This window comes from Pteropus vampyrus, unplaced genomic scaffold (genome assembly GCF_000151845.1).
Source record: "Pteropus vampyrus isolate Shadow unplaced genomic scaffold, Pvam_2.0 Scaffold444, whole genome shotgun sequence".
Lineage (NCBI taxonomy): Eukaryota > Metazoa > Chordata > Mammalia > Chiroptera > Pteropodidae > Pteropus > Pteropus vampyrus.
In genome coordinates, this window is record NW_011889225.1 from 758,197 (window position 1) to 769,509 (window position 11,313).

General features: G+C 36.0%; 1 protein-coding gene across 1 annotated transcript in view; it reads right to left on the reverse strand.

Moving 5' to 3' along the window:
- Positions 1-11,060, reverse strand: part of CMAS (cytidine monophosphate N-acetylneuraminic acid synthetase) — a 16,048-nt gene extending 4,988 nt beyond the window's left edge. Inside the window, exons 1-4 of the mRNA XM_011381578.2 lie at positions 10,687-11,060; positions 3,924-4,066; positions 3,612-3,767; positions 1,208-1,341 (exon numbers count right to left, since the gene is read on the reverse strand). Coding sequence (XP_011379880.1) covers positions 1,208-1,341; positions 3,612-3,767; positions 3,924-4,066; positions 10,687-10,946 — 693 coding nt within the window. The 5' untranslated portion in view covers positions 10,947-11,060. The remainder of the gene's footprint in view (positions 1-1,207; positions 1,342-3,611; positions 3,768-3,923; positions 4,067-10,686) is intronic.
- Between the last annotated feature and the right edge of the window lie 253 nt (positions 11,061-11,313).

Consider the following 11,313-nt stretch of genomic DNA (forward strand, 5'->3'; position numbering starts at 1 on the left):
ATCCTGGGGTATGGGGACGAGAGGAGAGGCCTTTCCAAGATTACATTCATTTTAATGTCAAGACGAATTACTGGAAAATTTCGTTTTTCAAAATTGCTAGTCTCTTCATAAATCTAATTATGATGAGAGACTTCATTTTTCTCCACACTTTAGGAGAAGATCAAACCACAGTACCCCTTAGCAAAGAGCTTAAGGAGGGTGGTATCTTTATCTGTCAAATCTAATTTTCATCAATACTCAAATTTAACTAAACAGCCAGACTAAGATTTGCCTATACACTGACTAAAAGATTGCAAAACTATTTTTCCCTCAGAGTATGAGTCACATAAGAATTTTATTATAGAGAGTAGAGTTTTGGGCATTTTTTTTAATGCTATTTTTTAAGTAACATAAGGACAAGAATCCAAATTCTGACAGTACCATTTACTACTTGTTTTTGCATTGAGCCAATTACTTCGTTTTTCAGAGCTGCTGTTTCTTCTGTAAAAGTGGGCTAGGAATGTCTACTTTATTCTGTTGCAGTGCACATTATATGAGATATCCTATGTAGTGTTTTATATAGTCCTTGGTGCATAGTAAGTGCTAAATAAATAATAGCTATAACTAAAATGAACAAGTAATATACGGTGTAACATGTAGGCTTGAAAGATGAGAGAGACATCCAACCTGCTCATTTTAAAATTAGAGCAAGGAGACTCAGAACAGAAAAAACAATATATTCAAGGTTACATAGAGATAGAGATAGAACTGCAATCAGTTTTCCTGATGTCCAGGTTGGTGCTCTTTCACCTCTACTATACAGTTTTTTTCTTTTTTGGGGGGTGGGGTAGGGTCTCTTTTTAAAGCAATAGAAGCTATTCAAGTATACAACCACAATCTGACAGTAACATAACCATGAATTAAATACAGAGTTTTGAATGGAATGATATGACAACCTGGACACCTGTAGAACATTCCACACTTGATTCACTTCTTATCTTAATGTTACAGTTGTAGCAGAATTCCTTGCATATTTATTGACTGGATTCCAAAGATTAGTTTGGGGTAAGTCTGCAGGATGAATGCCTCAGAAAATAAACTTTGTCAGTCATTGCCTTTCTTGTGGGGCTGATATTTTCCGTTATGAACTGTGCCAGACTTCTCTTCTAAAACTCAAAGTATACATATGAAAGGGTTTAAAAAATTTTTGCAAAATGAAGGCACAAACCTGTAAGTAACCCATCTCTATCAAATGTCTTTTAGCAAAATAAAATGATCCATTTTCATATAATTCTCCATCCCAATCTTGTCGACGAGGTCGTTTAGCTGGATTCAAATTCAGAGGCTCAGTCACTTCACGAACTAAAAGCAAAAAGCTGTAGTAAGTCCACTTTGAATACTGAAAGTGTTAATTTAGTAATTTTTAAAAAAGCATAAAAATGAACTCAGAATGCAGAATATTTCTGTATCTGTATAAGTAATAAAAAGAATTTTAACAAAATCCATAATTCTGATGAATTACCTTTGTTTTTGAATAATAATAAAAAATAAAATATTTCATAGACAAATTCTGCATAGTTAAAATTTTAAGGTATTTATATAAATATCATGCTCTGAGAGGACATCAAGGCAACCTGAAAGTAGTTAAGGATGATTTGTCATAAAATATCCACATTCAATATTTGAGCCCTTTAAACTACTTCTCATTATTTGTTTCTATAGAAATACAATGTATGTTATTTGTCTAATGTGGTTAAGAAATGACTTTCATGGAATTACTGCAGAAAACAAGATTTCCCCATTGAATTACTAAAATTTTTTATAGTGATAGAAATATTTATTTAACGTATTATGCATTAGTTAAAAATATGCAGTAGTTAAAAAATATACTAAGTAATTAAAAACATACTAAGTATAATAAAATTATGTTTATTATTATCCTTGATAATGAAGGCTCAGGAATATCAACATTAATTATTATAACATGATGTAATGAATGAAGCCCTCAGTATTTGTATATAGGGATTCCTTTGCCTTTTCACTTAATCTTCCCCAAATTTGTGTTTGTGGATGTGTATGGGTATATATGAACTTGTATTGTTTATGTGTTTAATGGCTGGTGAGTCTTAAGAATCACTCTTCACTTTTAGTTGTCACTTCTATGTCTAAAGTCTTGTAGGAATAACCTCTACATACTTCCCTAACTAAACCATCCTCTGCTCAACTCCACCCCAGTGCTGGATATTAGCAAAAATACTCAGCAAACATGTCTTAAATATGTGGTAAAGTTTCATAGGCACCAGATACCTGGCAGTGAGATTGTACTATAAATGGCCCGGATGTTGGAATTCACAATCAAGAATTTTCAAATAACTATCATGAACATATTAAAGAAATAAGAGAAAAAAAATTTTTTAGAGGATAAAAAGATAGAGCATTTCAACCGAGAGTGGAATCTTTAAAAGATTATCTATAAGTATATTTTAGAATAGAAAAACACAGTATCTGAAATAATTCACTGGACAGGATTTTACAGTGCACCAATGCAAGTGAGAAGAAATGAATTCAAATGTTAATAGAAATTACTCAAAATGAAGCACAAAGAGAAAAATAAACAAATAAATAAACACAACGGACTGTGAGAGACATGTGGATGCCATAAAGTTGTTTAAAATCCATTTAAATTTAAGTCTCAAAAAGAGAAGAGAGAAAACGTGGCAGAAAAAATATCTGAAGAGAATTTTTGAAAACTGATGATATCTATCAACCTATATATAGGAAAAGTTCAGAGAACTCCAAACAAAATGAACACAAAGAACACCACAGCAATACAAATCAGAGTCAAACTATGGAAACTAAAGATAAAGAGAAAATCAAAAAAGCAGCCCGAGGAAAATTATATTCAGAGAAACAATGGTCAGAATAACAGCTGATTTCTTATAAGAAACAATGGATGGCAGAATATAATGGAATGACATAATGTGAAAGATGCATCTTCAAAAGAATAACATCTTAAGTCACACATATGTTAAGACAATTAGGCCAGCTTTCCTATATTCAACAAATGTCAGGGCACCTAACAGAAACTACAATGCCTGTCCTCAAGTGTTATATTTACCTATCTGTTGGTGATTCTATTCTTTATTACATATTTTGCTAGTTTATCTGGCTAGAAATCAGGCAGTGGCTAAATCCTATGGAACTCTTCTTACATAATGAGTTATATATTTTGGGAAGCAATTCCACAATTCATTCTTGAGGTCCTCCAAAACTTTTTGGTGGATGTTTTCTATTCCTACAATTCTGATTTATATGGAGTTTATCAACCATGTCTAGAACAAACATAAAAGTATTTGGTCTAAAAAATTATATGTCGGTCTCAAAACACAAACAGAAGGTCAAAATGTCCCTTTGTAAAAAGTAAAGCGAAGAATTAATTTGGGCTCACTGTCTTGTCTCAGTCATCATAAGATTTAGAACTGATTAGAAATGTCATTAACTACCACAGTTAAGACTCACAAGTCTCTTTTACTGCTTCCTTTTTACTCTCTTCACTCCTAAAGAATATTTGCATATGAAAAAACTGATTCTCCATAAAATGACCTAAAATAAAGACTGATATTACAGATTACCTCCTTTCTGAATTTCACTCCATCGAAACTGATGGCGTCTCACAACAGAGAAAACAGAATCATATCCTTCTTCTCGAATCATTTCGGCAACTTTTTGAAGGTCAGAAGGATGTAAACATGGAGAAGTAGCTTGAATATTTCCTACAATGTCAACCTCTTAAAAAGACAAAACAAATAAAAAGGACATCAAAATAAATTTCTTTGCAAGCAAGCAATGCTAAGATCTTAAATGCAAATGTTAAAACAAGTCTTATGAAATAATAAGCAAATTGGAAATTACATAAGATTCTGAATAAACTATTAAACTCATACCATTGTGATAATTAAGAAATTCTGTGATGGCATCTAAGGAGGTAGAGCTGTCTTTCGAAACTTCGGAACTTCTTCTATGAACTTGTGCACCAAATTGTTTGGCCACATTCTCAATTTCATCATGGTCTGTTGAAACCCATACGCTGTATAGATATTTAAAAAAATAATAAATAAATAAATAGATAAATAAATAAATAAAGGCAAATCACCAAATCATTAAAGACAAAAAGGAGCTTTAAAACCCAAAAATCAGTTTATATAATGTTAGTTTTTGTTTCATCAAAATATTGTTACAGATCCAAAGTACTATAAAATTTAAAAAATTATATTTTGTATATAAACTATTTTCTTAATGTCTGAATCAAAAATGTCTTTGATTTATATTTACTATGTATTTATACTACGTTATTTATATAAATATTTATGTAGCTCTAGATATAATTTTATAAAATTGGAAAGATATTTGGTATTTTTAAGGCTACTGGTATATTAAGCAAAACAGTAGTGTTAGAAGTTCAAATTAAAAAGAACTAAGGAAGACCCGGCTTCTTATTCCCCAACCAAATCCAGACTATTTTATAAAGTATTTTAATACACTTACTAAAAAATAAGTGGACTTGACTTAGCCAAACCATGAAGCTAAGAGTTTCAAGTTTAGAAGAGACGAAATGTCCAAGCTTGGGCTCAAAATAACAAAAATATCCAACTCTATTTTTTTTTTTTTTTTGGCTAATTAACGACGGGCATATAAATATTTGAACACAATCAGTTGACTCGGTTACAGCCATTGATAACAATTAGAGAAATGGAGAATATAACTTGATTGGCTCAGGAGAGTTTAGCTTAACAACTCTATTAACAGCAGCCAACATAGTTGCCCATTTAGACTTTGAATAATGAATGACTAAAAGTAAATGCTATTCTGGGAAGGTGTATTACTCTCTATTGAAGTTAAATTTCCTGGACCTTTACAAATTCCCACTGCTGGAAACAGATGTGAATATTACTCTAGCCAAAATGTTTTAATAGTGATAATATACAAAGATAATGTAATGATTTAGTCTTTGGCATATATATTTTTCTTTTATCCCCTTCATTCAACATCCCCTGAGAGAAAGAGGAACTACATGTTTCAGATGCCAAGAGTGAAAAGAAAGTAACTAAAATAAAAATTTCTGACATCTCTATGTTTTATTAATTTTGTTTATTCCCTTCAATATATGTAAAAGGATTTAAATCTAGAGGTAAAGTTAACACCCTCCTCCCTCTGGCAATTTTTTTCTAAGAAATTTTAGTATATAATACGAGCCACTAGCTCATATCTACTCATGTCACTCTGTGCAAGGCAGAACATAGGAGCCCGTCTTCCTCCATCTTGAAATTTGAAATAATTTGTGGACAGGTTTTTCACTGGAGAAATGTCAGTTAAAGGTATGTAATAAAGTAAAATTCCAATGAAAACCTAGTGAATTTTTAAAATAGAGGTGAAGGAAGGGTGAGAAGATGGTAACAGAATATTGTAAAAGGTGAACAGTAAAATCAAAAAGGATGGGTTTTGACATCTAATTTATATCATTAATTGAAATAAATTACTGAAACCCTTTACACCACAGGATTCAGTGATCTTTCTGAAATGCTTAAAAGATAAATAAGAAATTGTAGAGGTTTGGGAAGAGGTTTATTTGCTTCTTTTTCTTTTTTTCTCCCTTTTATCATTCTTTCATTCCTTTATTCATGATGAGATGTTTATGGGTGCCTATTCTGTTTCAGGTACTAGTCTGGACAATGAGAATATACAGACCACTTTCTTGAGAAACTCTCAGCCTAGCATAGAGACAGAGGCCAACACAGTACTGCAATTTCCTTTACGCTGTTACAGAAAGGTAAGGAAGCAATAACTAACCTATGATGCTTTACTTTTTACAAAGTATTTTTATACTGCCTGCTGTATAACAGGTGCTCAATATATATTCATTGAATGAAACAGTAAATGGCTAAGAGCCTGGGCTCTGAAGGAAGGAGTTCAAATTCTGGCTCCACCACATGCTAGCTAATGACCCTATGCAATATCCATAATCTCCCAAAGCCTCAATTTTCAGTATAATGGAGGTGATAATAGTAATTACTTCATATGGTTATTAGGATTAAATATCAACCACAACACAGAATAAACATCTAATAAATGTTCACTATTCAAAATAATAAAATAGAAATGGTAATAAAGAAACATCGACAAGGTCTCATTTAATCCTGACACAAACTCTGTTGGAAGTAAAACTGAAGTTCTGCTTTCAGACCTACGAAGGTCCAAATGTCTAATTTGTATATATTAGGAACGGCAGTAGGGATATGAAAATAGCATCCCATATGTACACTTAAAATACAACGATCATAATCTATTAAAGGGTCTAAATAAGTAGATAATTTTCCTTTGGATTAGAAGAATCAGATGAAGGCGGGCAAAAGAGAAAGAATGAGCAAGTGAACAAACAGGGCTAATAAAATTTAAAATTAAGTATAGAGTAAATGTCAAAGTCTCATGCCAATGGCTTTAGCCTCAAATGAAGTCATACTATCGCTAACAGGATGAACAGGAATGTCAACCAAGGTGCCTATGAAAGTTATTTCAAATCATAAAGTGCCATTTAAGGATAACACAACATAGGTCTTTCATTAGTCATAAATCCGCAGCCTACAAATGTTTATTTTTCACGAGTATGTTAGACAACATTTTAAAAAATCAACTTGTTCTGAGGTGTACTTACATAGCACTGAACCACTGCTGAAAAATCAAGTTCTTACGAACTCACCTCTAACAATAACTTTTTAATAAATAAAAATAAATTATCTCAGCATTTTCCTTGACTGCTAACTAGTCAAGTTAATAACTTTTAAATTATTGGTAGCTTTGATTCTGAGCAGGCCAGGAAAATCTGCCTCAATTGAATCACATCATGATTTTGAATAAAATAATCTCCAAAATATAACCTAGTCCTGAAAAAAAAAAAAAAACAAATTTCCTTAATTTCCTTCGTAGGGTTAAGTATTTGTTGAAAAAAGAAAGTAGAGGGTGAGAGGCAGGAAGGCTGCTCCAAACTGTGACTATAGCTTCAGAATAAGTCAATTAAATTCAAACCAACATATCTGAATTGAGGTTCCGATATATAAAGCATACCAAAGTAAGATAGTACCTGCTCATAGGAAGCTTTTCATCTAGTAGAGGTCATCCCAGGCCAAATCTGGCTCAAAATATTAGCATTAAAAAGAACTTTGAAGATCACAACATTCTCATTTTACAAGTAAAAAAAACCTGTGGCCCATGGGAGATGAAGACTGTAAAAACCTTCAACACAAGGGGAAAATGTCAAGGATAGATCCACACTATACGCCAGGCACTATTCTAAGGGCTGTATATACTTACTTAATTCCCCTCAGCAGGCCTATGAGATAGAAACTTAAGTCCATTATGCAGATGGCAATATTGAAGCAGAGTCATTAAGGGATTTACCCAAAGTTGCACAGTTAATACATCCATACACTTTGCTTCCAGGGTCTGTGATCTTACCTCCCAGCATAGTGCATGCACTAAATGAAAGTATGAACAACACTGCTATACAAAGGCATGATTACTTTCCACTGAGGGGAATCGGCAAAAACTTCATGGAAGTAGTGCTGATCCCGTCTACTAACTTTTGAGTTAAAACTTTCCAGATCCCTAGAAAGGATGCCAGATAGCAAGCAGCTATGTGACCTGAACAGAGTAAAATCACATTATTAGATAATATTGCAAGTTAGAAAAGGGAGAGTTAGAAAGGTTATACTCGTTTTGTTAGTAAGGGAAACACTGGTTTTATTTCTTCTAATTACTATTAGCAGTATAGTGGCAGATACCATAGGTGTCTCAAAGTATAAAACACATCATTATCATCATCAGGGAGTTTATACTCTAGTCTAGATGTATTAAATAAAACTGGCACAGAAAAAGTTAATACAGTACTCAAGAGTCATTTATTCTTTCATGGAATTTTGAACAAATGCATTTTAATACATGGAAACAGGAAAATCATTGTTCAATATATATATTTATTTTCCACTCATTTCATGGTAAAATCTTCAATGTCTGCTGTAATGGCTATTTATTTGGTTTTGACTTCCAGCTTCTACTCCTCCTTTTGGTAACTGCACTCCAATTTTTCTCTTGATGGGGGTGTGGCTAAACCGTACCAATACAAGCACTGTGTTCTAGCCACAGTGACTGGTTCAAGGATGAGCAGGGACTCAATGAAACCTAATGAGACTTTTGTTAAAGCTGCAAAGAGGACAGCTCTTTTTGACTGTACTTAAACCCAGCAGGATATGAGGAATACTGTCAAGAATAAACAAAGTCAGATACTGGTTAGAGCAGTGAGGACAGGTTCTATTTGTTAACTACTGCAATAGAGGGAAAAATCCAGCATGAACCGAACTCATATTCTCCCAAACAAGGCTGGAGACATTTTAAAGGCTGGGGTGTGCTAAGGATAAGGTACTGAGGAATGTTAAAGAGGGGTTAGTCCATGTGACTAGGCCATGTGGGTTTGTTAACTGGTGCTTATCCCACCACAGAGGAGAAACAAATGTCTAAATTTATGACAGCAGGAGAGGTGCAAGATGAAGGTGCCTTTATCCTCCCCTAGGGACTGGGAAGGAGAGAGAGAGTTATCTCCTAGAATGTTTTCATATAAAAGAGATGGTGCTCAGGTTCTTGAGCAAAGTTTTGGGTGGTAAATTTAGATCTCAAAGGGCAGAGAAGGGACTTATCATTGCAAACTTTCTAAAGTAACTGTTTTAAGAGGGGGTTAATGGGTTACCTGCCAGAACAAAAGTAAATTCTTCTGGCAGGTAGCATTGAGCTTTTTCTCAGGCAAGCATTTTTAAGGGGGGTTGGGATCATCCTAAGAACACAGACTTAACCTGCTAGAAACCATGCTGGAGTTTGCTTGAGTACCTAAGTTTGGACAAAGTCGTTATGTGTTATGTTTGGAAAGTTCTGCAGTTCTAAACATGACCACCTTGACACCCTAAAGGGAGAGCCTATCCAAAAAAAAAAAAAAAAACAAGAAAGAGGATTCTAGTGACAAAGTGCACCATCATCTTACTTTATTATTTTTTAAAAAATATTTATTACTACTTGATAAGTATATATTTGTTTGTATATTGTCTCTCTCTCTATTTTTATACAAGCTCCACAAGACTAAAGACTGACCCTATTGCTACTGCTATAACCTCTGGTGAAAGACACAGAACACTGCTTGTCACATAATAAGTAGTCAATAAATATTTGCTGAATGAATTTTTGCTTTTGAAGATGATGGTACTTCAAACATGCCTTACCTTTTTATTGTTAATCCGGTTTGAAAGAGGTTTCCTGACACATGCAACTAAAGAGTTGAAAATAAGTTTTGTTCTCAATCTATTATAAATGTGATTTTGATTTCTAGTTCTTCACAAAAATAGGATTTTATTACATCACTGCTGCCTGGATGCACCTTCTCTGTTATTTTTCAGTGTACACCCTTTGTAAGGAGGTAAAAATCTCCAAAAGTCTGTGGGTTTCACAAGGAAAAAACCTGTCACATTCACTGTGGTATCCCCTTGGATGTATACAGCAGATATTAGGGTTCAGTAAATGTTAACTGAATTGAACCAGTTCCCTAAGTCTTTCCCTATCTCTCTTTTGCACATTTTCTATTACATTAGTGTTATCTTCTGGGTGCCAGCTCCTATTTACCTCGCTAATTTCTTTAAAACATTAAAGAAATTAGTAAATTTATACATTTTTGGTATTGCTTTTTTAAACAAGATGGGTTAAATGAAAATCAATTATCCATATATTAATGTGCATAATATGCTTCAAAAACAGCCATCTCTTTAAAAACCAAAACCCAAACATCAAAAGGTGAAAATAATTTACTTTCCACAATAACAAATTAAAATATAATTAGGTTGAAATTACTGTGTGTAAATTCATTCTTGGCACAGAATTCTGTCTCCTTTCTTTTATGGATGACATCAGCTTGTAACTCCTAACCAACATGGCATATGGCAATGTCTCTATATGATGCACAATTAAAACTGTCCTTAGGGCAGCCAAGGTTCCAAAGGTATGATAAAATCATTTACAAGCATATAAAACAGCCAGCTATACTCTTTCCCAATCTCTCACCTATGTATAAACGTAGAGAGTGCTAGATTGTGCTGACTCACAGGCAGATAGCTTTGAGTATTTTTCAAAGGTCAGGGAAAGATTTCCAACCTGAAACTATAAAGCCTTCACACCCCACTCCATTAATGAACCCGATACCTCCCTAATTGATCAATTAGCACTAAGTGGTTATCAGACGCAGAGCAACAGTGGAACCCCAATGGCCTCTTGTCTAAGAGTTCACATATAATCGCACACGTTTCACAGGAGTGGCCTCCTTTAACCTGTAACGTCAACAAGAGCGGCGGAGAAGGTTGAGAAGAGAAAATTTCCCTTTTTACGGATGGCATTCTCAAGGGCGGGGACAGGAACTGTCCCAGGTCATGACTATTAGCAGCTACAGAACAAGGAAGAAGCTGGAGCCCGTCCTCCCTGGGCTCTCAGCTGGGGCCCAGACACCCCTGATCTTGCACACCCCTTCCAGGAGCAATCGCCCCAGAAGCCCCAGCTTCTCCCGCGGCCCAGCTCCCACTCCGGACCCCCGCCCAGTCCGCGATGCCCACTCTCGCACATGCGCACCTCTGGAAGACCCCCGAGTCCAGGGCCGCACGCAGGACCCAGCCAATGAGCGGGACCCCCGCCAGGTGCTTAATGTTCTTCAGGGGGATGCCCTTGCTGCCGCCCCGGGCCAGAATTAAGGCCGCCAGGTGCGGGGGCTTCTCCACACCTCGACCCTGGCCGCCGCGGGAGTTGCGCTGTAGCTTAGGCGGCCGGCCCCGGGACGGACGCCCCCGCGGGTTGGAGACAGAGGTGGTGGCCCCCTTCTCCACCGAGTCCATCTTCCTCCCACGCCTTCTCCCCAGCTTCTCCACATCCGGGAGCTCTTCTTTCGCCACCTCAGCTCGGCGCCGCCGGATCTCCCCGCCTCACCGATAGCCGGGGTGGCTGTTCCTGGCCTCGCTCCGCCACGTCCCGCCCCCTCGCGGGGCACGCTGGGAGTTGTAGTCCGCGGCCGCCTCTCCCTGGTCCCTTGGGCCGAGGAGCATCCATCTAACAGGGCGACCCCCAAACCCAAAATAAGCAATGAGAATCTAGAGATGACTAGAAGGAAGTACAGCCTCGGGGCAGGGTTTGTGAGGGGCAGGGGTGGGGGGGTGGGGACGGCCTGATACTGCACGGAGATTCGAAAATAGGCAACATGGATTA